The 25,915-nt window shown below is 45.5% G+C and overlaps 12 protein-coding genes across 12 annotated transcripts; all 12 read right to left on the bottom strand.

Annotated features, from left to right (window-relative positions):
* Window positions 1-32: 32 nt before the first annotated feature.
* On the bottom strand, window positions 33-1,472 carry LSM04_000960 (uncharacterized protein; the record flags this gene model as incomplete). The annotated part of the gene is made up of 1 exon (XM_067335036.1): window positions 33-1,472. The coding sequence occupies one exon, from the start codon at window positions 1,470-1,472 to the stop codon at window positions 33-35; it is 1,440 nt and encodes a 479-aa protein (XP_067193839.1).
* Window positions 1,473-2,125: 653 nt separating this feature from the next.
* LSM04_000573 (AARP2CN) lies at window positions 2,126-5,908 on the bottom strand (the record flags this gene model as incomplete). Its single annotated transcript, XM_067335035.1, has 1 exon — window positions 2,126-5,908. The coding sequence occupies one exon, from the start codon at window positions 5,906-5,908 to the stop codon at window positions 2,126-2,128; it is 3,783 nt and encodes a 1,260-aa protein (XP_067193830.1).
* A 741-nt stretch (window positions 5,909-6,649) lies between these two features.
* LSM04_001149 (Palmitoyltransferase) lies at window positions 6,650-8,206 on the bottom strand (the record flags this gene model as incomplete). The annotated part of the gene is made up of 1 exon (XM_067335034.1): window positions 6,650-8,206. The coding sequence occupies one exon, from the start codon at window positions 8,204-8,206 to the stop codon at window positions 6,650-6,652; it is 1,557 nt and encodes a 518-aa protein (XP_067193841.1).
* A 348-nt stretch (window positions 8,207-8,554) lies between these two features.
* On the bottom strand, window positions 8,555-9,715 carry LSM04_009339 (DnaJ domain; the record flags this gene model as incomplete). The annotated part of the gene is made up of 1 exon (XM_067335033.1): window positions 8,555-9,715. The coding sequence occupies one exon, from the start codon at window positions 9,713-9,715 to the stop codon at window positions 8,555-8,557; it is 1,161 nt and encodes a 386-aa protein (XP_067194006.1).
* Window positions 9,716-10,741: 1,026 nt separating this feature from the next.
* Window positions 10,742-12,082, bottom strand: LSM04_004816 (BCP1 family; the record flags this gene model as incomplete). Its single annotated transcript, XM_067335032.1, has 2 exons — window positions 10,742-11,493; window positions 11,569-12,082. 2 exons carry the CDS (start codon window positions 12,080-12,082, stop codon window positions 10,742-10,744), a joined length of 1,266 nt encoding a protein of 421 aa, XP_067193906.1.
* Window positions 12,083-12,951: 869 nt separating this feature from the next.
* LSM04_009127 (PDCD5-like) lies at window positions 12,952-13,296 on the bottom strand (the record flags this gene model as incomplete). Its single annotated transcript, XM_067335031.1, has 1 exon — window positions 12,952-13,296. The coding sequence occupies one exon, from the start codon at window positions 13,294-13,296 to the stop codon at window positions 12,952-12,954; it is 345 nt and encodes a 114-aa protein (XP_067193998.1).
* Window positions 13,297-16,758: 3,462 nt separating this feature from the next.
* LSM04_007302 (uncharacterized protein) lies at window positions 16,759-17,082 on the bottom strand (the record flags this gene model as incomplete). The annotated part of the gene is made up of 1 exon (XM_067335030.1): window positions 16,759-17,082. One exon carries the CDS (start codon window positions 17,080-17,082, stop codon window positions 16,759-16,761), a length of 324 nt encoding a protein of 107 aa, XP_067193965.1.
* Window positions 17,083-17,101: 19 nt separating this feature from the next.
* LSM04_002910 (uncharacterized protein) lies at window positions 17,102-17,795 on the bottom strand (the record flags this gene model as incomplete). Its single annotated transcript, XM_067335029.1, has 2 exons — window positions 17,102-17,464; window positions 17,514-17,795. The coding sequence occupies 2 exons, from the start codon at window positions 17,793-17,795 to the stop codon at window positions 17,102-17,104; spliced, it is 645 nt and encodes a 214-aa protein (XP_067193879.1).
* Window positions 17,796-18,476: 681 nt separating this feature from the next.
* LSM04_006787 (PQ-loop repeat) lies at window positions 18,477-19,619 on the bottom strand (the record flags this gene model as incomplete). The annotated part of the gene is made up of 1 exon (XM_067335028.1): window positions 18,477-19,619. The coding sequence occupies one exon, from the start codon at window positions 19,617-19,619 to the stop codon at window positions 18,477-18,479; it is 1,143 nt and encodes a 380-aa protein (XP_067193950.1).
* Window positions 19,620-20,326: 707 nt separating this feature from the next.
* On the bottom strand, window positions 20,327-21,445 carry LSM04_005907 (Zinc/iron permease; the record flags this gene model as incomplete). The annotated part of the gene is made up of 1 exon (XM_067335026.1): window positions 20,327-21,445. The coding sequence occupies one exon, from the start codon at window positions 21,443-21,445 to the stop codon at window positions 20,327-20,329; it is 1,119 nt and encodes a 372-aa protein (XP_067193931.1).
* Window positions 21,446-22,198: 753 nt separating this feature from the next.
* LSM04_000526 (Zinc/iron permease) lies at window positions 22,199-23,317 on the bottom strand (the record flags this gene model as incomplete). Its single annotated transcript, XM_067335025.1, has 1 exon — window positions 22,199-23,317. The coding sequence occupies one exon, from the start codon at window positions 23,315-23,317 to the stop codon at window positions 22,199-22,201; it is 1,119 nt and encodes a 372-aa protein (XP_067193828.1).
* A 750-nt stretch (window positions 23,318-24,067) lies between these two features.
* LSM04_003728 (Zinc/iron permease) lies at window positions 24,068-25,186 on the bottom strand (the record flags this gene model as incomplete). The annotated part of the gene is made up of 1 exon (XM_067335024.1): window positions 24,068-25,186. One exon carries the CDS (start codon window positions 25,184-25,186, stop codon window positions 24,068-24,070), a length of 1,119 nt encoding a protein of 372 aa, XP_067193891.1.
* Between the last annotated feature and the right edge of the window lie 729 nt (window positions 25,187-25,915).

The raw sequence follows: 25,915 nt of genomic DNA, 5'->3' as shown, positions 1-25,915 counted from the left end.
TAACTGTAGATGACCAACCATTACTACTACTACTACTCATCCCCAAACTCCTCCAGTTCACGTTCTGTCATGTGCCGAATAGGTATCTCTACATGCACATACTCCGTTTCTAGACCCAAACTCAGTGCCAGTGCCCCTTCCATAACTTCTAAAGGTGGACTTAAGTATGCACTACCGCTTGTGGGGTTGCCACTCTTAATAAGATCCAGTTCTGTAAACCCCGCATTGACGGCTGTACCTCGCCGATTTACACGATTAGACACCAATTGTCTTGCTACACTCTCCAAGAAGGGAACAATGCGGTGAAATACAGCAGAAGGTAGAACAAATGCCCCAGTCGCACTTACAGGTGGAAGATCTCGTAATGAAAATGACTTCTGAAAGAAACGGTTATATTCTTCTAAAAGACGTTGACCCAGAGTATTATTAAGTAAGAAAAGTGTATTATATGAAGCACCGTAAAATATACAACAATAAGAAGATCTTGAATGTTGGTGCTGTAGTATTCTTTGTCTAATACGACGTAAAAGCTGTTGATCAATTCGCATATCATATTCAAGAAAAGCAACCCATTCCTCATCTGATGTTGTTGTCGTTGTCGTTGTGGTGATGGTGGTTCTTAATGTTGATTTTCCCGTTTTTGTTGTTTTTGTAGTATCCATATTCGGATTGTTACTAATGGAAGGCCTTCCTATCATTCCACTTCTGTAAACTGAGAAAATAGCACTATATATTTGTAGAAAACTTTCATTTGAAACAAATCCAGGCATTTCCCACTCTCGCAATAAACGTCCCTCGATCATCTTTGGTAAATACTGCACCTCTAGCGGTTCCTTTGTGGCTATAAAAAAAATACGGTTTCCATTACGTTTACCTCCACTCTGACGGTATATCTTTACACCATTAACGATTTCTTTTGTAGTAGTCCCTGTAGATCGTATATTATTATTATTATTATTATTATTATTATTATTATTATTATTATTATTATTATTATTATTATTATTATTATTATTATTATTATTATTATTATTATTATTATTTCCCCCAACATTATCATCATCCCCACGACTACTAACACTACCACCGTTAATGGAAGAAGGTAAAGGTAAAAGTAACGACCACGTCACTCCCTCGTACAACTTTTCATACAAACGACGATGGAAGACAATAAACATCGTCAATTCCACCCGCTTTTCTCCACTTGGGACATCCGAAAGATCACAAATTCCATCCTCACATAATGGGGCGTTAACGTCAACTGTAAGGACTTCCTGCAGAAGATTCTCCTCGCGGTGCCGAAAGTCTTCACGGCGGTAGTGGGGGACACGGCTACGCAGTGGGTTTCCCGAGGGAGGAAGAAGAATGATCATGCCAAGTACAATAAGGGCAAGAAGAACACATAGGAGTTGTCGGAAAAAGAATGCACTACCGGAAATTATTCGTTTAGCATACCGTGGACCACGCGACATTATTTTTATTTTTTATTTTTTTATTTTGTTGATGGTAGTGGTGGTGGGGACTCTAAAAATACAACAATCAAAAAAAAAGGAACGAAGAAAGAAACACTAATGGAGCAAAGTCCACCTTCTACTGTATTTTTCTTCTCTTTGAGTTCCTATATTATTCCTCCTCCGCCCAAGTGCGATATAAAATATCCACGTTTAGAATATAGGCGAAAAGGGAAAAAAAGAAATAAAAAAAAGAAGAGTAAAGAGAAAATAAAGAGTAAATAAAGAAAATAACAATAAAAAAATAAATAAAACTCTTTTCTATCTCTTCTATCCTTACATTCCCAACAACAGCTGCATTCTCCATATTTTTAAACCTACTACTAGTAAATATTGATGCTGAAACAGCAATAACACCTGCAAATTTAGCAGGACAAACACATTAATTATTATTTCTTTTTTTAATATTTAAACGGCTCAATACAAAGCGAACTAAACAATAGAAACACAAAAAAAAAGAGTTCCTTATACCATTTATTCTTCCATTTTCTTTCTCTTCTCTCTCTTTTCTTTACTTGATTTGATCCTTTTCATTTACACTTCACTCTTTTTATTTTCTCTCTTCTTTTCGGTGCCCTCTCTCTCTCTCTCTCTCTCTATATATATATATATTCTCACTTGTGTGACTTATGCTGTGAACGGAATTCCCGCATACGTGCCGTTTCCTTCTTTGCCTTCTTCAACTGTCGCTCGTACTCCTTCTCCTCTGCGGCAGACACCCGCTGGTGCTGCAGCCGTGCCCGTTTCTTCGCCTCCGCCTTCTTCTTCAGCATCGCCTCCGCCTTGTCGCTGAAGGCATTCAACAAGGCCGTTCTTCGCATATCGCGGGGCTCCGGCGCCACTGTTGTGGCCCCCGCCACCCGCTGCTGGAGGGCGGTGGACTTCTCGAGTGGGATGAACTCCTCCTTCATGTTAAAAGGCAACTGCATCTTTTGATTGCGTGAGAGGAGCACGCGAACGCCATTATCGGTATGACCTGCAGTATTTGTACGTTTATCGGAATTGTAAAGATCATCGTCCAGGTCATCCCCGCGTTGACGGCGTTTAATCTCATGATACTCGGAGTCACTCTTTGTGATGAGTGGCACATTATGCTCCCACCGCAACTCCCGCATACTTCGCATTCCAACCCATTCCGGATCTACCAGATTACGTTGAATTGAACAGTACTTGGGCGGATGTACAGTGGTCCATGCCCGGCAAAAGACAATTTCAGATGGAAATATTTTATCTTCAAAGGTAGCACGAACTAATCCATCTTTACCTTTTAATACAGCCTTAACAATACCTCGAATACCTGAAACAGATTTGAGTTTTGCTCCCACATACTTTGTCGCTTCAAGATCTGTATTAAACATTCCCTTAATAAAGGCAGTTGTTTTAACTATCTTCTGTGGTGTTCCGGTGAGTTTAAGCTTCTTAACAATATTTGTAACATTATCATTACCTACCGTATATCCAGTACAAGGAATACGAAAGTTTGCCGAACGCTGCTCTCTAACAGGAATAGCAACAAATCCTGTATTAGTTGGTGCTACTGGGGCATAAAAAGATGCTACACAATGCATATGCATAGGTGTATACTTTAAATAACGTACCCGTCCATTAGGATCCTCTGTAGCGAATATCGGTTGTGTTTGAAAGCGTCTCCATCCCATAGATAATAGTAATGGATCCTGCGCTTTAAGAATCTTTGGATACCAACGATGACGTTTAAGTTTTGCATGTACTACACGGAATTGATCTTCTCCAGCATTTACACCTCCGGCAATAAGTGGAACCATTGGGTTAAAGTGACGTGCAAACTCCACAGGAATATTCTCAAGCACGAAACGAACATACAAACCACTGAAATAACCAACAAGTTTTATCTTTTTCTCCACATCATCACCCATATCATTTAAAGTGGCATCTAATCGTTCCTTTTTCTCTTCAACAGCTTGTGTAAGTTGATGGTAGTGTGTATAGGTATTGTTTTTACCACCCATATCATAAGATTCATCAAAGGCCTTTTTCTTTGCCATTCTTTTCTGCATGAGTCGTTCCTGTTCTTCTGTGAGTTGTTTACCACTAACAATATCCGCTGTTTGATCAGCATCTTCTCTTTTTTCATCATTATCTCCATCATTATCACCTCGTTGTTGTTGTTGCTGTTTCGGGTCATAGAACTGTATTGCATCAGCATCATCATCCTGCAAAGAAGAAGAAGGACCTCCAACTCTTTTTTCTTTCCCCGCCTTTGTACTACGTTGAGTTGCCAAGAAACTTGAAACAAGACCATCCAACTCCGGATCTGATAATGCCGCATCTTCACGATTCTTATCATCTTCAGCGAGAATATCATAATCATCATCATCTCCTTTACTACGTTTGCCATTCTTAGAATGGATATCATGATGGTGGTGTTGTTGTTCCCTATCATCTGGTCGGAATGCCCCCCAACCAGATGGAGAAGAAGCATTATACTTGTGATTCAATCCTGCCAAGGCATTGGTAGGTTGCCGTCCATTATGTTTATACTTTTCGTTATCGCCAGCAAACGGATCAGAGTAATCCTTTTCATCATCATCATCATCTTCTTCTTCTTCACTCTCATTCTCATCTTCTTGTAGCATATTAGATGATGTAAGTGGTTTTGCACCCCGCGTTATGGCGTCAAAGTCCTCATCTTCGCTCTCATATCCCTTATCAACTGCTTCCTCATCATTACCGTCGTTCTCATTATCATCATCATCATCATCATCATCTGTTCCTTCTCCTGTTGCTGTTGATCCCGCATTCCAGTCCCCGGTAACAAATAGATTTTTCAAACGACGAATTAAATCCTTATCAGACCAATCATAGCGAACAACATTTTCACGAATAGCATCTGGTGCATTGCGACCACGTGGTACAAGAACACCACCACTTGCCATAACTCCATCGGCATCTTCTTCACCATCATCAATATCATCATTACTGTTGTTGTCCTTGTTATCACCGAGTCCGTATTGTGATAAATCATTTTGTGAATAGTTGTTATTCATGTAATTAGGTCCTTTATCTCTGTTATTATTATTATTATTATTATTATTATTATTATTATTATTATTATCTGAAAATTCCGAGTCAGAAGAAGGTGGGGCCTCCACTTCGCCCATTTCTAGTTCCATAGAATCATCATCGCGGAAGACAACTGGACGACGTACAACATCAAGTGTAGTTGTACCAGCATCCATAGGTTTAGCACGTTGTAACTCTCGCAGAAGCTGAAGACCCTCACCAGAACGTTCAATCATCTCCTTTTCAGCATCTTCCTGAATATAAATGGCATCATCATCATACATCACACCACTCACATCACAATAAGGGGCGTAAATACGTTTTTGTTTCATACTAAGATGGCGCATCTTATGTCCTTGCGATTTTCCACCAGGACCATCAAAAGCACATGGATCTTCTTGTTTAGATATGTGGGCAACGGGAAAATCACCTAATCCTGGAATATGTACTAGTTGTTGTGGTTTTAACGGTTTTCCACGTGTATAACCATAGAAAGCGATAGTACGATTACACTTTTCATCCTCTGCAACTAGCTGTGGTGCTGTAATATCCTCATGTCGATCAATTAACACACAACTATGGGTATTCCGCCAGCTTTGTATTTTTGGTTCTACACAAATAAGAAGACGATGTAGTTTCAGTACATCTGTGGCGCGGTACATTCCACGTACCATTGGGGCTAAACATAACAACTTTGCACCAGCTGCCACTTCATGCCAAAATCGATGACGAAGAAACTTCTTACGCTTCTTTAATGCTTTACCTGTACTCAACTGGTCAAGATGTGAAACGACACCAAACATACGTGGAAAACCGTGAACCTGTGCAATATTGAGAAACTCAAACGTTTCCATTTCAAAACCAAATCCACCATCAACCATAAGTAGCACAAGATCCGCCACCTTTGCAATATCGCACATGGCCGTTAACGTATTTGGACATTCCACAAAAGTCACACGGCGACTGCGGCCTGCCACTACAGTGATGGGTCCACGCACCGCCCGCACATTACGGCCACTGTAAAACTTCACCATTGTGCGAATAAGTGTAGACTTCCCAACACCGGGCGGTCCAACAACGGCGACAAGCAGTGGTGGTTCCGATACAATATGCCGCAGTGTTTTATCCATCGTTGGCATATGCAGTGCGGTCTCACGCTTTTCAAGGCTTCGCAGCATTTTTTGTCCTTTTCGACTGCTGGCCGTTGGTCCTTGAAAGGCTTTTCGGTTATTTCCCCTGTTGGGCTCAAGTTCAATACCCGCCTTTTTCTTGCGGAACTCATCCTTTTTTACGAACTTGCTACCCACAACGCGGGTCTTGTGACTTTTGTTCTTCTGCTCATTATCGCCCTCCATTGTCTTTTTTTTTTACACCTTTATTTTTTTTTCTCGTTTTTTTTTTTTTTTTTCTTTCCCTTTCTTTCTTATTATTACTACCACCACTATTATTAGGGGTTGTTATTGGTTGCTTCCTTTCTTTGTTTTGCCGTGTGAAATAAAGCCGGTAGCCTCAAAAATTCAAACACGCCTATATTGCATTGTCATGCCAAAGAAAAAGAAGAAGAAGAAAAAAAAGAATACATGAATTTATGATTATGTTTCATTTTGGGTATGTATGTTAATGTATATAAATGTATGGATATCTTTTCCTTCGCAAGCAATAAATAAGGAATTCAAGAAGGGTTCAAGTCAAAAAAAAGACAAGAAAAAATATATGATCGGCCAAAATAGTAGGAGAATACCGCAAAAGAGAATCTATATGTTCTTTATTTCCTCTTTTTTTTTTCTATTTTTGATCTCATCATTTACAAAGAAAACACACCCTACTTCTACCTGCCATACCACCAAATTCATACCAAGTCAAAAGAAAAAAAAGGGAATAAAACAGCAAGACATGGAGATCGTATATTGAAAACAATAAAAAAAAAGATTAGTATAGTTCCAGATATTCTCATTCCCCCTTTTACCTTTTTTTCTATTTCTCTTTATTTTCCTTTTATTTGGTTTTGTTTCCTCGACACCAATGTACATGAGTCCTTTTCACCATTATTGCCCACATCCCTAACCATTTATTTATTTTTTTTTCAATGTACTCTGTTAGACACACACAACGGTATCCTCACGCTTTGGATGGGGAACATTGTTTTTCAACTCGTGTAAGTCTTTCTTATCAACCTCTACGGCGCAGAGACGCACAAAGTCATCATCAAATAACGCTGGTGTATTTCGGCGTAGAAACAATCGATATAAATTGCGGCATAAACCATGATCGTAGGGATTGCGTCTGCCATCGTAAACTCCCTGAATTTGCTCCCGTGTGGTTGTTCCACCTAGAATTGAATTTATCAGCGAAATACCAAGAAACAATGTAGGAAGTGCTACACAAAACATCAGAAAAATGAGAATTATAGAAAAAATATATTGTTTCGTTGTGAATATATCACTATTGCTATACATAGCTATAGAGAGACCCACTGCTGGAGTTAAAGAGAGTAAAACAGTGACAACGACAAACGCTAAAAACCTTGTTAAATTTCGTCTGCCTACACATACTCCAATAACGGAACAATGATGATCATGTTCCATTACGCATAAACCACAAAGATAACAGTGTGCTGCCCGTGGAGGACGATATAATTCACATGTTGAACACCATTTACGTTCTACTTGTTCTCCATTTACAGTTTCCCACTTACTCTCACGTTGTCTTAACTCAATATCCTTTAATGTGAGTTGTCCTGCCATTTGACGGTAACCATTCTTATTATTGCCAATATGATTACTATTTTGATCATTGAAGTAGGCAGGACGAATAAACCCGGGATCCGTGTATACGGCTCTTGGTAATACGAACAAGAATAAAATAAAGAAAATAGTCACATAATTATGCATTTGCCATAACCATGCGTTATCAAGAGAATATACGTCACATGTAAGGGCAGAATAGACAGTAACAGCTATGAAAAGTGGGAATGAATACGAGACAGATGTTTTTGGTACAGGTATATTTATGTTCCCTACACAGGGTATATATTTACGAAATATTCGCACACAACCAATAGTTGCAGTGGGTTTTGTGCCAAATACAATGTACTCAATAGCGTTAACAATGGGATATAGAAAAGAAAGTCGTTCTGAGAATTTTTGCATACGACGTGCTGAAAAGGCCTGAGTTGTTTCACCTGTCATAGTAGTAGGCATCTCCTTTCGTTGCTCTTCCACAGCATTCGCAATCACTGCAGAAAGTTGTGCTTTTGCTGATCCCCCAACAATAACACCGTTATTATTATTATTATTATTATTATTATTATTATTATTATTATTATTATTATTATTATTATTATTATTATTATTATTATTATTATTATTATTATTATTATTATTATTATTATTATTATTATTACTAACACCCGATTCCAATACATCTGGAGAGTAGCATACCGTTTTTCCACTATTTGCAGGATCAGTCAGTACACCAGGATCATTAGGCAACAGTGGCACCGATGGATCTCGCAAATCAATTAGGGTTTGACACAAATGACATTGAATACCATACACCGCGGTACTTTGACAATCAAAGAAGACATCATTACTACAGATGGGGCATAAAACCCTGTACACACGACCAACAATAGGAACTCGAACAGCAGACATGTATATTGTGTAGTGTATTTTAGTGTAGCCTCTGGAGAAACCTTGCTACCTCTTACCAGCGTTCTATATGAGTATAAAATAAAAATATAAAAAAATCAAATATAATCGACTCTTCTTGTTTAAAAAAAAAAATAAAAGGTATGAATAACTGCAGAAGGAGAAAGAAAAAGAAAAAAAAGAACACATCATTGATGTTCCAAAATCGATGGGTTGTTTTTTTGATTTTTTTTTTTCTCGCCCACACAAACACACTCCTCAACACAAGAATAAAAAAGTTTGTGCCAGAGAAACAAAATAATAGTAATAATAAGAAGAAAAGGTTTCATATTGTTTTTTATGTGTACTGAATCAGTCACAGATAAAACACATACCTTTTTTTGCCTTACCACATGCACACTGTTCATTTTTTGAATTCCCCCCCTTATTTCGCCCAGTTAAAGCATGACGCTCGGCAGCCATCATGCCTAAAGCGGTTGGTACAATCTGAGAATGACACCCTGGGCAAACGACAACTAAAGGTGTATGAACAGAAAATCCACCTGTACCACAGAACGGACATGCTACAGTTTTTGATAAGTTAGTAGTAATTGTGGATTTTTTAATCTTACTCTGTTCTTGCTGTTTTTGCTGATTAGGAGAGGTATCATGACGTTTCCCTGAGAAAACTTTTGTTGAACAATGTGTCGGTTTCAACTCCCCTTCATCATCTGAGATGTCAAATTTTGCGAAGAGCTGCATCGAGATTTGGCGACTTGCATCATGTTTTTTTTCATCCTGTTGTATTTGTGCTGCTCTTCTTTCCTCATCTAATTTCCCAGTATTCCCATATTCCTTTTTTGTACTGCGATTCAAACTCTTACAATGGCTCTCACCATTTTTGTCATCATCATTACCATCAGTATTATCACCATCGTTATCACTGCTAGCGAGATGAAGTGTAGGAGGTGGTCTTGCCCCTCTTTGTAAAGGTTGCGGTAACCCAGAATTATCATTTGCTGCTGGTACTTTCTTCTCCATTGACACCGGCTCGTCAGGCATAATAAACTCACCAAATACATCTGGCGGCAGTGGTATATCGAAGAGACCCATGTCGTGCGATACACTAGAGTACGGTTTCTCTTTCTGTCGCTCTTGTTGTGGATAATGATAATGTTGGTGATGTGCCGGAGGAGGAGGTGGTGGTGGTGGTGGTGGACGTGAAGAAGGCTGTGGTTTTCTGTGTGATGAATTTGTTGTTGTACTTGTTGTTCTTGTTGTTGTTAGTGGTGGTGGTGGTGGTGGTGGTTTTGCGTGGAGTGAGGCGAGTGTGGTCTCAAATGCCTGCTGCATCAGTTGAAACGCCTCCGCGGCGCGTGAGTGGGTGTTCTTGTCCGGGTGGAGCCGCACGGCGAGTGTTTTGTACGCCCGCTTCAGCGCCGCCGCCTCCGCGGTGTTGTCGGGGCCGAAGAGCCGCCCCGCATCGCCCCCGCTGTTCAGCACCTCCCAGACCAGCGACTCCCCGGCCGCCATTGCTGAATATAGAGAGAGAGACTCTTTCTTTTCTTTTGGGGATTCTTTTTTTTTGTTTTAAGTAAAGTAGAATTAATAGAAGGAAAGAGAGTGTGTCTGTGCGTGTGTGGTTGTGGGTTGGCCTTTATTTTATTGGTGGTGTTGTTTTTTTTTTTTTTTGCTTTGCTTTTCTTTTTTGTTGCTGTGGGGGGGGGGGGCTCCCCCAACCACCACCGCCCTACACAGAGCAATCCTTCTTATTGGAGAGTTGTGGTGTATGTAGGTATGGTGAAGCAAAAAAACAAGATGGAAAAGAAAAATAAGATAAGATATTGTAGGTAAGAAGAAAAGGTTCAGTCTATATTTCTCCTTGTCTCTAAGAAGAGGAACACAGAAAAAAAAAGAAAAACCAATAAAACTAGAAATACACCAATCATGGTCCATTCATCTATGTGGAAATTATGATAATCTCGCACGTATTAATGTATATATACATATATGTATATATATGAATGATATGTGTGGGTGTGTATGTTCCTTTTTCTCGCTTTTGCGTGTCCGTGACTCTGCAGACCAAAGAAGAATGAAATGAGAATGAGAATAATACATATAATTACTGAAACAACTCTTTCCCAATCAATATTTTATTATTATTATTATTATTATTATTATTATTATTGTTGTTGTTTCTTTTTTATTCTTGTAACCTTTCCTTGGTCCTTTTTTTTCTTCTTCTCACAGACGTATATATTGCTACAGAAGAAACTCCCGATCATGTTTTTTTTTAAACTATTATACACGCATATACAGACACCACTTAAGAAATACCACATACTTACACACAGTCATTGAAAAATAGGAAAAATAGAATATGAATATTCCCCTCATCTTTTCCATCGTTTCGCGCCAAAAACAGGAATCTCTTTCCCCCAAATTCTCCAATCATCATCAACAACAACAGACAAGAAAAATAAAACCACCATCACTACCACCAACAGCAAATAACATCAATTCTACTTTTATTTAAATCATTTTCCCTCCAACATATTAGTAGTGCACAATATTTGTCTGTGTAGCCTCACGCTTTCTGATCTCCGCTATGGCCTGTACCAGCCCATTGTAAGGAAGCACATACAAAAGAGAAATAGGAATATCATTCTCTGGTTGGCTGTCATACTGCGGACGGCATCGATATGCCACAGTGGCGATGCGTTTGTCTCTGTATTCGTATAGAATAGAATCCTCCTCACGCCAGAAAACGTACCGAGTTAAGTCAAACTCCTCCTGTTGAGTAACACTTTGTCGTCGCTTCTTCTTTTTATTATTATTATTATTATTATTATTATTATTATTATTATTATTATTATTATTATTATTATTATTATTATTATTATTATTATTATTTTGTACTTTATCCACACGGGTTGTGGTTGTCACAGGTGCATCCACCGCCCGCTGTATTTTGGAAAGTACCGCAAACATACAAGGGAATGTTGTATTTATTTCGTCTCTAGGGTTTTCACGTTTTGTATTATGCATCTTCTGAAAGCGTTCTAACAAATCATGCAAGATGTGTGATGTTAATTCCAATGGAACATTACGAACGTATTCACCGACGAGAAGTAGACATTTGGCCTTTCCTGTTACTTCCTCACATGACACCAGCATGTCTGTTGGGAGAATACCGGGTGTGATAGTGCGCCACATACTGCTCTTGAGGTGCGTCAAGAGCGAACTCAAGTGGGGGTTGTAGACCAAATTAAGAATACTCGACATTCCATAAATCTCTTCCTCCTCTTCTTCCTCATTATTATTATTATTATTATTATTATTATTATTATTATCGCTTGTGTCAGCATCATACATCTTGTTACTCTTCTCAATATCATCATCCTTATCCTCATCATCGCCTGTGGCGATCTTCACAACAGACGTAAAGGTGTTCTCGTGAAGCGCCGCACCCAATTCATCGCGATCCACTTCATTCATTTTATCCGGACAAAGTTGATCCATGAGATGCATCACCGCATCCACATCACGTGGCCTCATCTCAAACACTCCAAAGTCCACATTAACAAGACTGGCGTTGTCATTGTCATCCTCTTCTTCTTCCTCTCTGTTATTATCATTATCGCCGCAGCTACTGCTACTACTGCTATTATCACTGCCGGCTCTCATCATGAGTGAGCTGTCCGAGTCTTCACGCGGTGTACCGGCGGAGGAAGAGACATTGCCGTCGTTACCCATTTCACTTTCATTGAACTCATCACTGTTGCAACTCTCTTCTTCCGCCACAACTGGTGGACGATCACCGTAGTCCTCAATGTTTTCTTGCGGACTGGTGAAAGTGATGTGTGAGATATCAGGCTGGCGGTGCCGCTTCGGCATTTACTTTTATTTATTGATCTATATCGTTGATTTCCCTAGCACCTCTTCTTGTTGTTTGCGCCTCTCGTCCTGCGATATACTTTACTTTATGTTTTATGTAATGTAGTGTGTTGACGGGCTTGTTTTACGATACTGCACGTACAGCTTCTTAGGGGAGAGGTAATGAAAACAAAAACTAAAAATTAAAAAATAAAGGTTAGAGAAAGAGAAAAGCCATGTCAAGAAAGAGACCGACAGGAGCGGTAGTAGTGAGAGAATCAATAACGTGAAAATAAGAAAAAAAAATCAATTACAATAAATACCAATACTAAAAATAAGCATAATAATAATAATAATAATAATAATAATAATAATAATAATAATAATAATAATAATAATAATAATAATAATAATAATAATAATAATAATAACAAAAAAAAGGAATTTCCGTCTTCTTGCCTGTTCCAATTCTTTTTTTTCCCTGTCGAAACAACATAAAGCTCGAATGGAAGCAAGAACTACAATAACGCACAATACATATGGAAAGAGCAGAAGAGAAATAGAATAATTTTGGTAATAGTGACACTCTATTATTCCTAAGCACCATAAAGCTCCGTCACACTAATGCACCTTTCCTTCAAACATACTCTCACCTTAGGAAGGAGATAGAGGGAGAATGAGTAGGAGAGAACAAAAGAGGAAACAAAAGAAGAAACAATAAAAAAAATAACAACTTATATTTCCACCACCGTCTCTGTAGTCAATCTCAACCTACTCATCATCATCATCCATTTTCTTTCTCTTAAAAAACAAATCTTCTCCTTTTCACCTATTTATTAAACACACAAATAAATAAACAAACATGTATATACACACAACGTCTACAACCTCTACCAATCATCATCCATACGCTTACGTGCGAATGTGATGCTGCTGCCCTTCGCCTCTGCACCCTGGGCGCCCAGCTGCTCGAGAATGTTCCGCACGGCATCGTCGCTGACCGGTGGCTGCAGTCGCCCCAGGCGGACGGCCTGCAACAACTGCGCCTCCGCCGCACGGGCCCGATCGGGGCGGACCTGAGCGATTCGTTCGAGCCGCTCGCGGCCCTCCGCCGAGACGCACGCGCGGAGAAGTCCGTCCCGCTGCTCCCGCGCCGCCTCCGCCCGCTCCTCGCGCGCCTGCTGCTCGAGCATCAACTGCTGCGCCCTCTCCTCGCTGATCGGCACTCGCGACATAGACCAGAGGGGGAGAGTTAGTCTACGTGTGTAGAGAGAAAGAGAAAGAGAATAGGCCTATGATGACTTCAGCAAGTAAAAAAAAAAACCCAATGAAGGTGGAAATCAATTCAGTAAGGAGTCAGGAGGGACAGAGAAGGAAAAAGAAAAGAAAACAACATTTGTTTGGTGAATTTGGACAACCACACCCAAAGAATCATAATGTCCAGCACCATCCCATATGTCTGTTTTTCTTGTATTTTACTTTCTCATTCTCCCCCAAAAAGGTATTTGCCGTCTCACACGCAAATGAATTTCATTAAACAAAGCCGAAGCGAAAATAAGGTGCACAGAAACGGAGCGTAGCACATTTCCACTACAACGACAAACACGCCCATTCGTGCATCACCAGCAAAATATTATGTCTTTATCCAATAAATTCCCCAAGAAAAAAGAAAGAATTGAATCCACTCTGGAGGAGGCCCAGGTAGCTCCATTCATTTTACCAAAGAGCGAATGGAACCACGCGTGTTATCGTATCAGTACGCGCCCTCATGCAGAGGTGTAAAGCAACATAGGTTAAAGTATTTTATTTATTAGTTGTTCAGACTTCCCCTGTGCACTCCCATGGGAGCGGGAAGAATGAGGTGTGCCCACACATATTTAGCCTTGCGGCGTGGGTGTGCGCATTCAATCCTTCCTCAGCAAGGCAGCACCACAGCAAGAACCATGAGGAGAAGCAGGATGGAAAGAGAGCAAACTGCAGAAAGAGTGCCACCGGTGCCAAACTGATTTCCAAGCCCTTTCCGTCCCGTAGATGTTGGTGTGTCATTATGTTCCGAAGTGTCCTTCCAGTTCCTTATTCCGTCTCAGCGGCACCATCAGCGACTCCTTCCAAAGACACTGATGCTGGGGAATTTCAGTGTGACTCATTTAAACGTGGTGTAACAAATGGAACAAGACTGCTGCCATTGAATCCGATGGTGCACACCTCATCGTACTTGGGGCACTTGATTTTGCCACCATTGAATTCACTGGAACTCACGTTTATTGAGGTCCACTCGGGGCACGCATACCAATTGTCGTCACCCTTGTACTGTACCGTGACGGTACGTTGCTTCTCATCACACGAAACCCGTGCACACACAGCGCCCACCTTCTCAGCAGGCATGTCGTTATAACCCGCCACCTGGAGGTTTTCCCCGTCCAGGCACCATGAATCCTTGCCCATCAGAGACCCAGGGAGAAGATCACTTGTTTCATCGCTGCAGAGAGTGGACGCAAGCTTTCCATATCGTCTGCGGAAAGAATATTCGGCAAAAGGACAGTAATCCGTCTCATTTGCATCAGCCAACAATGCAGGGTCGGGGCATGTCCCAACAGCATAGCGGTTAGACGTGCACTGTTTCCTCCTGTTGCTGCAGAACATGTTGGGATAATCGGTGGCACCTTTGTAGATGCAGTACCCTTCAATAAACTTGCACCCACTCTGGTTGCCCCAACTCATCGGCTCCTCCATTCCCCAGTTCGCCCTGTAATACTTCAAGTCCTCAAAGAATGCCATGGTCAGTGCTGTGTAGTAGCCACCGCCAAAGCCATCCATCGGGGACATCAACTCGTCCCTCGCGAGACGCACAGACCAGTGCGATTGCGGTTTGCGACCTTTACCATACGCCAGCTCCATTCCCTCCAGCCGAGGGCAATCGTAATGTCTTCGTGCCTTTTCTACCGTCACGGTGGAGTTCACCATCACACGATTCTTGCCACGTACGTTCTCGGTGGACACCATGTGTTTACTCTTCATCAACCCGTAGTCGAATCCAAGTGCGTGTGCAATCTCGTGTGCAACACGGCGAACGTTGTAACGAAGGTCGCCATATAGAGTCGGAATGTAATTCATGGCTCCAACGATTGAACGACCCGATGTATTTGCTGTGGCACATATAATACTGAATGAGGTCCCCGGTGCAGCTCCCACGTAGAGCACAAAGTCAGCATTCGCAACACCCTCACGGCGATGCTCATCAGGCACAGTGAAATATTTGCAATAACTGTCATCTTCAAAGTTGGGAACATTCAACTTTCCACTTCCACGACGAACAAGCAGACGATCAGTGTGCAGTTCGATGGCATCGGGGATAATCGTGTTGATGTATTCGTTCCTCCTTTCCTCATTCAATACATAGTCTCCAAAGCAGTACGCCTCGCCCCCTTTAAAGTCTGGGACACTCTGTTCATTCTTCGTGCAGTACCTCGAACTGTTCTCCAAATCTTTCATTGACGCCACAATGCGGATCAGCCTCCACTCCTGCTTCTCTTGTGTGGCGACGGTGTAAGCCTGCACACCACTCTGTCCCTTGTGGGGCAATTCCCGCAAAACACCAGTTGACTGCACGACGCCGTCATCCCACGCCACACACACACTGGCGCAGCACATAAACAACAGCAGGAGAAGCAGCGGCATCACGGAGAGTGGCCGGCGCACGGTGGCGGGTGTGCGGGCACTCAATTTGTAAGCTTGTTGTGTCATATACGAAGGCTGTCTACAGTGGAGAGGAAAAAAAGAATGGTGCTTAATGACGTGTTGCAAAGAAACACACCCTCTACGCCAAATATTACATTACATAGGTTCTTGGAGAAGTCCGGGGAAAGGGATGAAAAGCAATAAACAAGAAACAGAAAATACTGGTCCTCCGGAGAGTCGATAGTTCAATATCGTATCTCGTTGCTTTTGTTCTGCTTTTTTTTTTTTTGCTCCGTATACCAGTGCGATAAAAAAAAAATAATAATGTAAGTAATCTGGAGATTCCCTTTTTCAAGTACTATCTTCGGCACTGTGCAAGCATTAAACCAATAAATGTATTTATCACCCAAACCTAGGCAAGCATAAATCGTTTCTTCGTTTTCCATTCATTAAGTATGCATTCTTCGGCAAGAATTCTTGCAGTCGTGGGACGATGCAATGTCCACCTATATCAATAACACAGAGCCAACGATAGAAAAGAAGTATAATAACTCGATATCATATTGATGGCAATTATAACCCGCAACTCTACACATTTTATGCAATCCCTAGTATTAGGGAAATTATCATTTGCATTTCAAATAAAAATGACAATTATTTGTTTAGCGAAAGAAATATTCGTCAATCGAAACCTGACAAGGTATAGCCCATAGGAGCCACTGCACCCACCATCGTGGCTGGGTCCAGAAAGGATGTTACAGCCGCGTTTCGGGTAGGAGATGGGATGGTAGCAGGAGAAAATCTTTTTGCTATTGAGAGCAGAGATTCGTTACCTTATTGGTGATCTTCGCCAATTCAATATCAGGGAGACAAATACTAAAGATACATATGACTATATAAGAATCAAACATACACGCAGAGTATGGTGACTCTCGGTCTCATACAAGATGCTAATATACGATATTTCATATCATGCTGTCAGTGTAATCACTGACTTTGATGGGACAGACTCTTGAGTATCACGCAAAAATATGAGCCATACGCCACATCTCCCAGAGGATCGTTCTCCGTTGGTTCCCATCGAATCCTTTCAGTGCAAGAACTTTGTCCATTGCCGCGGGACACGCGGCCCAGACGACGGAGAGGGCGCCTACTCCTTGGCGACGCAAGCGAAGGTCTACCTCTATAAGGAGTGGGGACAATAGTGGACGACATGCAGCGCTAACAACAACAAAGTGAGATTTGGACACACGACCCATTGAACAAGGAAGAACCGACGGACCGGTGCCTTGAGTCACAGCACACACCACAGGTGAAACCAATTCACCACTTGACACATCCATGACGCAAGTGGATCTACCGTCAATTTGCAAAACGTCTATCGAAGTGGACCCGCGGGCAGCACCAACACGTCCAGGACACTGAAATAAGCCCCGCGGGGGGGGCAGCTTCCTCTTCCAGACGGAAACGGTACCCCACCGGCTGCGACGCCACACCTCCGCTCCAGTGCGACTCCAGATGATACCCGACAGATACACGATCACTCTGCCGACTTCTACTCCCGCAACCAACACAAGCCTCGGCCACATCTTCATAGTGCCGCCGAACCGTCAATAACGACGGGTGATTAACGGCCGCATCACTACAGCACTGCGCAGTGGGGTGGGCGGATAGACTGTCACGCAATGCCGCAGGGCCATACATCCCACGCCCCCGACCACGCCTCTCGCCGTGCCCGTCAGCAACACGGGCCACCCCCAACTCCCATTGACACGTCCGACGACACCACCCATTCCCGCTCCACAGGACCGTTCTGCAGGTGCGAAAGACTGAAGTAACTTGCCTTGCGTCGGGAGTAGTCTTTTGCCCCTCGCGTGGGCCTTGGCGACAGCTGCATCACGGCAGGATAAGCGTCTCCCCTTTCTATCCCCAGGCAGTGCTCCTTCGGTACCGCAGCGTCCTGTAGCTTGAGCTGCTTCTTCGCCTCAGCGGCGCAGGCAGCATCCCACAGCCCTCGCCTATCCGTCCTCCTCGGCTGTTGAGCTAACCGCGACATACACCCCATGGATTGCAGAAATGCAGCTTTTTGTCATTGTAGATGAAGTACCAGGAAAAATGAAACAAAACCACAAAGCCAGCAACAACAAGAAAATAAAAACGAAACATAAATCAAGCAGCTATAAATAGAAAATAGTACTTTAAGTTTACCAGAAAACGAAGAAACAAAGGCGAGCTGAAGAAGTTCTACATTCCCTCGGCTCCCGCCGGCATTTCCACACAATACTTTCCTGTTTTGAAAAAAAAGAGCCACTTAGTGTATTTTGACAACCACGGAATCAATGGGGATTGGGAGACTGTTACCATGGCATCCCATTCCCCTCCACTATGTTGCTAACCCTGCTACACAGCAGGTTTTGGGGAAAAAAAACAAAAAATAAAAATAAAAATAAAATGATTATCAGTGTTCTGGCCAAGGTACAACACTGCCACATAGCAAGTGTCTCCTCCCTTTATACCAGCCAAAACACAGATAATCAGTATCATCAATTCCCACAACGCATTGTACATCCCCCATTCCCTTTCCATTGTCCCACTACTTTCCTATTTTCTCCGTTTTTCATAAATTCCTTCTTCCTTTTCCTCTCATTGTCCTCGGACATCCCTTGATATTGTTTACCTTTGACTGTTGGACACAGTCTGGACCGTGTCAGTACACCCAGCATCGCGCGCAGAGGACTCACACCTCAGGTCGTGCGGCGGAATCCTCTCTCTGTTGCTGTGAATCCACACCCTCCCTGAAGTCGTCAGAAGCTGCAAATTCCTTGTTGTTCTTGCGGTACAACACAAAGTGCTGAACAAAAAAAACAATGTCGTACAGTACGCTTACTGAACCCAGGGCAAACTTCACAGGGTTGCCTGTCATGCCCTGCCAATTTCCCGTCACCCAACTGTCCATCACCTGCTGTACAATGCTGAGAATCCCCCCTGTGAAATCAAGTAGAACGTTCCAGATGTTCCACCCAATTGTACATTTCCTCTTGTAGTTCAGGTAAATCTGTGGCCAGTACTTCACAATGCTGATGCCCAGCTTTATCATGCTCAGCCCGTACAAAAGATCGAGGTAGTTGAAGACGCGGGTTTTTCGGACGCCCCCGAGAATCAGGAATGTCCACAGCAGTACGACGAAGATTATAAGGCAGATAAGCACCACCGCGACAATGCTCAGCCTCTGGCCACCACGGTCCATGAAAATAATTTGCACCCCATTCAAAACACAGCAGGCCAGCGCGTACACCGCGAACACAACGTCGTTCAATGCCACCGTGTTCGACATCCCATCATGCCGGTCACGATACATCTCCTGCACGGTATTGTTCGCATAAAAGCAGAGAGTGTACGTAGAATAGCACGCGAAGCCGACGATGTTCAGAGTCACAAATTCAAAGCTCTGACCTTCCACACTCCAACGGCGCATGTTAAAGTACAACTGTGGCAAGAAGGACACCCCCCAAGCCAAGAAGTATATCCATCCTACCAACGCAGAGATGTAGTCCCATGGACGAGGGTTCTTATTCACCACCGGTGCCGTGAACATCAGCACTATCGCCACGGCGGCCATTAACAACACACAAACCGGTGCGACAACGTAAGGTGGGATCTCGTATTTCCCGATCTTGATTCCCGAAGGATCAGCAAGTCTCCGTGGTGGCTCAGAAAGAGATAAGTGACGACCATTAGAAGCTTCGCCGTCACCATTCATCTTGAGAATGGGCTTATCTTTATCTCCAGAAGGTAGCACACCAACCAGCGGCTCCACCGGCACATCCACCACGTGAACCTCAGTTAGGGTAGGCCTATCCGAATATTCGGACGCAGCCATTATCGCTTTCTTAGCGTATGCAGAAACACAAATAAATGCAAAAGATTGTCCTCTCATGTAAAAAAAGAGAAAAACCAATAGAGGAAAGAGAAGAAAGGAAAGAACAAGCGTGGAGAAGCTCCCAACAGCGACAATGGTGACCTCGCAGGTCAGAGCAACACACCACCAAGGCATCAGACAGATTGTGACCAAGGTTAAACTCCCTAATTCCTAGTAAAAGTTACGGAAAGAAGACCCAGTATGCAACACGCACCATGGCATCCCCGCTTCTTTACCCCTCACACCGGAGAAGCGCCTCTGGTTTTGCCCACCCACACCCATGGCGCTATTGCCCACATTTTTGCCCAGACGTGCTGCTGCCCCTGCAGGAAGAGAGAAACAGAGACAGAGAGAAAGGGAGAGGGAGGGCGGCGTACAAGCTGCGGCCATCACCCAGCTCTATCGGGTGCCTAGCTCGGCATCACTGGAACCGCCCAGCACACATATCCCCAACTCCCCTCTTCTCCAATACACATACACACAAGCAATGGGACCAGCACGCACTTTGCATCCACTACATTCACACAGTTTCAATAAAAAGGTTCGAAAAAAAAAAACACGCATACAAAAGCACTGGCTCTCAAGCAAAAACCACCACAGGTTCAACACACACGAGAAGCACAACTCCTACGCACAGCGATGGAACGGAATGCAGTTTCTCGCATCGCCTACAGCCACTTCCCGATCCCCGCCATCACTCCAGCCCCTGCCCACAGCGCCAAGAACATCACAAACCGTTTCAGACCGCGGTACGCCGAATCCGCACCAGCGTGCTTCCGCAGGTCCGCCGGGAAATCGTTCAGCATGAGCACAAACGCCAGGTGCAGAAGAATACCACCGCATACTGCATCGAATATCGCCTGGAGCAACACAAACGTCGTCCCCGTTACCGAGACCTTCGACCCAACGACCGCGCCCACGCCAATCGCGGTGCCCAAGGGCGCAGACACGGAGAAGATTAGCGCCAGCAACAGCTCCAGCCAGGTGCGCAGCGGCGCATCCGCCAGTCGTGAGCCCAGTGCAAGTCCCTCGAACAGCTGGTGGAACGAGAGCGCCACAAGCAGCGCCTTGATGTCCCCGTTGCTCGTGATGCCCACTGTCAGCCCAATGAACACGCTGTGCAGCGTCACACCGAACTCCATGAACAGGGCTGAGGCGATACGCCGCGCTCCACCCTCCGCAACGAGGAGAACACCATGACTGTGGTGCCCGCCGCAACCCCCTTCGTCAGCACAAACAGACACACGTTCCTCACTTCCAGTGATGTTCTGCTTTTCAACAGGCTCCACTGGTGGGGCCGGGGCGCTGCCGCCGGCAAACATCAGGTCCAGCTGCATCTCCAACGCGTGCATCAGTACAGCCGCAATCATCGCAAACAAAAACGCGTACGCATCGTACGACTCCTGGAACGACACCGGCACACACGCCTCCTGAAATGCATGCGCAGCGTGGTTGATCATGTGGATCATCGCCACAGCCAACACGACACCTGTCGCCGCACACTTACCAAGGACAAACACGAACGGGTGTATCTTCAGCACTGGCACGTACTTCCCCGCAAGCGGGATGAACGTCCCAAGAAACGACACAACCAGCACAATGAAGATTGCCGCCACGTGCAACCCGACAGAGTACGGACCATCGGCGCCACCGCACCCACCGTGGCTGTGTCCGTGCTCGTGTCCGTGGTCATGCGAGTCGGGCACATCACACTGTTGCGCGGTCAGTTTTGACTCCAGTGAGGCATGCTGTGAAAGGAGCGCACTGCAATCTTCAGTGTTGTTCATTTGGTCGGTCAAGAATCTTTACCTTTCGAGTGTTTGGTGTGAGCCCTTGAGGCAGGTCTGTCTAACGTACTAGAATCCCACAAAGACTACCACAGCAAATAGGAAGGAAAACAAAAACCAATAGAGGAAAGAGAAGAAAGGAAAGAACAAGCGTGGAGAAGCTCCCAACAGCGACAATGGTGACCTCGCAGGTCAGAGCAACACACCACCAAGGCATCAGACAGATTGTGACCAAGGTTAAACTCCCTAATTCCTAGTAAAAGTTACGGAAAGAAGACCCAGTATGCAACACGCACCATGGCATCCCCGCTTCTTTACCCCTCACACCGGAGAAGCGCCTTTGGTTTTGCCCACCCACACCCATGGCGCTATTGCCCACATTTTTGCCCAGACGTGCTGCTGCCCCTGCAGGAAGAGAGAAACAGAGACAGAGAGAAAGGGAGAGGGAGGGCGGCGTACAAGCTGCGGCCATCACCCAGCTCTATCGGGTGCCTAGCTCGGCATCACTGGAACCGCCCAGCACACATATCCCCAACTCCCCTCTTCTCCAATACACATACACACAAGCAATGGGACCAGCACGCACTTTGCATCCACTACATTCACACAGTTTCAATAAAAAAGGTTCGAAAAAAAAAAAAACACGCATACAAAAGCACTGGCTCTCAAGCAAAAACCACCACAGGTTCAACACACACGAGAAGCACAACTCCTACGCACAGCGATGGAACGGAATGTAGTTTCTCGCATCGCCTACAGCCACTTCCCGATCCCCGCCATCACTCCAGCCCCTGCCCACAGCGCCAAGAACATCACAAACCGTTTCAGACCGCGGTACGCCGAATCCGCACCAGCGTGCTTCCGCAGGTCCGCCGGGAAATCGTTCAGCATGAGCACAAACGCCAGGTACAGAAGAATACCACCGCATACTGCATCGAATATCGCCTGGAGCAACACAAACGTCGTCCCCGTTACCGAGACCTTCGACCCAACGACCGCGCCCACGCCAATCGCGGTGCCCAAGGGCGCAGACACGGAGAAGATTAGCGCCAGCAACAGCTCCAGCCAGGTGCGCAGCGGCGCATCCGCCAGTCGTGAGCCCAGTGCAAGTCCCTCGAACAGCTGGTGGAACGAGAGCGCCACAAGCAGCGCCTTGATGTCCCCGTTGCTCGTGATGCCCACTGTCAGCCCAATGAACACGCTGTGCAGCGTCACACCGAACTCCATGAACAGGGCTGAGGCGATACGCCGCGCTCCACCCTCCGCAACGAGGAGAACACCATGACTGTGGTGCCCGCCGCAACCCCCTTCGTCAGCACAAACAGACACACGTTCCTCACTTCCAGTGATGTTCTGCTTTTCAACAGGCTCCACTGGTGGGGCCGGGGCGCTGCCGCCGGCAAACATCAGGTCCAGCTGCATCTCCAACGCGTGCATCAGTACAGCCGCAATCATCGCAAACAAAAACGCGTACGCATCGTACGACTCCTGGAACGACACCGGCACACACGCCTCCTGAAATGCATGCGCAGCGTGGTTGATCATGTGGATCATCGCCACAGCCAACACGACACCTGTCGCCGCACACTTACCAAGGACAAACACGAACGGGTGTATCTTCAGCACTGGCACGTACTTCCCCGCAAGTGGGATGAACGTCCCAAGAAACGACACAACCAGCACAATGAAGATTGCCGCCACGTGCAACCCGACAGAGTACGGACCATCGGCGCCACCGCACCCACCGTGGCTGTGTCCGTGCTCGTGTCCGTGGTCATGCGAGTCGGGCACATCACACTGTTGCGCGGTCAGTTTTGACTCCAGTGAGGCATGCTGTGAAAGGAGCGCACTGCAATCTTCAGTGTTGTTCATTTGGTCGGTCAAGAATCTTTACCTTTCGAGTGTTTGGTGTGAGCCCTTGAGGCAGGTCTGTCTAACGTACTAGAATCCCACAAAGACTACCACAGCAAATAGGAAGGAAAACAAAAACCAATAGAGGAAAGAGAAGAAAGGAAAGAACAAGCGTGGAGAAGCTCCCAACAGCGACAATGGTGACCTCGCAGGTCAGAGCAACACACCACCAAGGCATCAGACAGATTGTGACCAAGGTTAAACTCCCTAATTCCTAGTAAAAGTTACGGAAAGAAGACCCAGTATGCAACACGCACCATGGCATCCCCGCTTCTTTACCCCTCACACCGGAGAAGCGCCTTTGGTTTTGCCCACCCACACCCATGGCGCTATTGCCCACATTTTTGCCCAGACGTGCTGCTGCCCCTGCAGGAAGAGAGAAACAGAGACAGAGAGAAAGGGAGAGGGAGGGCGGCGTACAAGCTGCGGCCATCACCCAGCTCTATCGGGTGCCTAGCTCGGCATCACTGGAACCGCCCAGCACACATATCCCCAACTCCCCTCTTCTCCAATACACATACACACAAGCAATGGGACCAGCACGCACTTTGCATCCACTACATTCACACAGTTTCAATAAAAAAGGTTCGAAAAAAAAAAAACACGCATACAAAAGCACTGGCTCTCAAGCAAAAACCACCACAGGTTCAACACACGAGAAGCACAACTCCTACGCACAGCGATGGAACGGAATGCAGTTTCTCGCATCGCCTACAGCCACTTCCCGATCCCCGCCATCACTCCAGCCCCTGCCCACAGCGCCAAGAACATCACAAACCGTTTCAGACCGCGGTACACCGAATCCGCACCAGCGTGCTTCCGCAGGTCCGCCGGGAAATCGTTCAGCATGAGCACAAACGCCAGGTACAGAAGAATACCACCGCATACTGCATCGAATATCGCCTGGAGCAACACAAACGTCGTCCCCGTTACCGAGACCTTCGACCCAACGACCGCGCCCACGCCAATCGCGGTGCCCAAGGGCGCAGACACGGAGAAGATTAGCGCCAGCAACAGCTCCAGCCAGGTGCGCAGCGGCGCATCCGCCAGTCGTGAGCCCAGTGCAAGTCCCTCGAACAGCTGGTGGAACGAGAGCGCCACAAGCAGCGCCTTGATGTCCCCGTTGCTCGTGATGCCCACTGTCAGCCCAATGAACACGCTGTGCAGCGTCACACCGAACTCCATGAACAGGGCTGAGGCGATACGCCGCGCTCCACCCTCCGCAACGAGGAGAACACCATGACTGTGGTGCCCGCCGCAACCCCCTTCGTCAGCACAAACAGACACACGTTCCTCACTTCCAGTGATGTTCTGCTTTTCAACAGGCTCCACTGGTGGGGCCGGGGCGCTGCCGCCGGCAAACATCAGGTCCAGCTGCATCTCCAACGCGTGCATCAGTACAGCCGCAATCATCGCAAACAAAAACGCGTACGCATCGTACGACTCCTGGAACGACACCGGCACACACGCCTCCTGAAATGCATGCGCAGCGTGGTTGATCATGTGGATCATCGCCACAGCCAACACGACACCTGTCGCCGCACACTTACCAAGGACAAACACGAACGGGTGTATCTTCAGCACTGGCACGTACTTCCCCGCAAGCGGGATGAACGTCCCAAGAAACGACACAACCAGCACAATGAAGATTGCCGCCACGTGCAACCCGACAGAGTACGGACCATCGGCGCCACCGCACCCACCGTGGCTGTGTCCGTGCTCGTGTCCGTGGTCATGCGAGTCGGGTACATCACACTGTTGCGCGGTCAGTTTTGACTCCAGTGAGGCATGCTGTGAAAGGAGCGCACTGCAATCTTCAGTGTTGTTCATTTGGTCGGTCAAGAATCTTTACCTTTCGAGTGTTTGGTGTGAGCCCTTGAGGCAGGTCTGTCTAACGTACTAGAATCCCACAAAGACTACCACAGCAAATAGGAAGGAAAACAAAAACCAATAGAGGAAAGAGAAGAAAGGAAAGAACAAGCGTGGAGAAGCTCCCAACAGCGACAATGGTGACCTCGCGGGTCAGAGCAACACACCACCAAGGCATCAGACAGATTGTGACCAAGGTTAAACTCCCTAATTCCTAGTAAAAGTTACGGAAAGAAGACCCAGTATGCAACACGCACCATGGCATCCCCGCTTCTTTACCCCTCACACCGGAGAAGCGCCTTTGGTTTTGCCCACCCACACCCATGGCGCTATTGCCCACATTTTTGCCCAGACGTGCTGCTGCCCCTGCAGGAAGAGAGAAACAGAGACAGAGAGAAAGGGAGAGGGAGGGCGGCGTACAAGCTGCGGCCATCACCCAGCTCTATCGGGTGCCTAGCTCGGCATCACTGGAACCGCCCAGCACACATATCCCCAACTCCCCTCTTCTCCAATACACATACACACAAGCAATGGGACCAGCACGCACTTTGCATCCACTACATTCACACAGTTTCAATAAAAAAGGTTCGAAAAAAAAAAAACACGCATACAAAAGCACTGGCTCTCAAGCAAAAACCACCACAGGTTCAACACACACGAGAAGCACAACTCCTACGCACAGCGATGGAA

Source organism: Trypanosoma melophagium (assembly GCF_022059095.1).
Source record: "Trypanosoma melophagium isolate St. Kilda chromosome Unknown ctg14segment1, whole genome shotgun sequence".
Classification (NCBI taxonomy): Eukaryota; Euglenozoa; class Kinetoplastea; order Trypanosomatida; family Trypanosomatidae; genus Trypanosoma; species Trypanosoma melophagium.
Note: the sequence above shows the minus strand (reverse complement) of the source record. Positions and strands in the feature narration are given on the sequence as shown.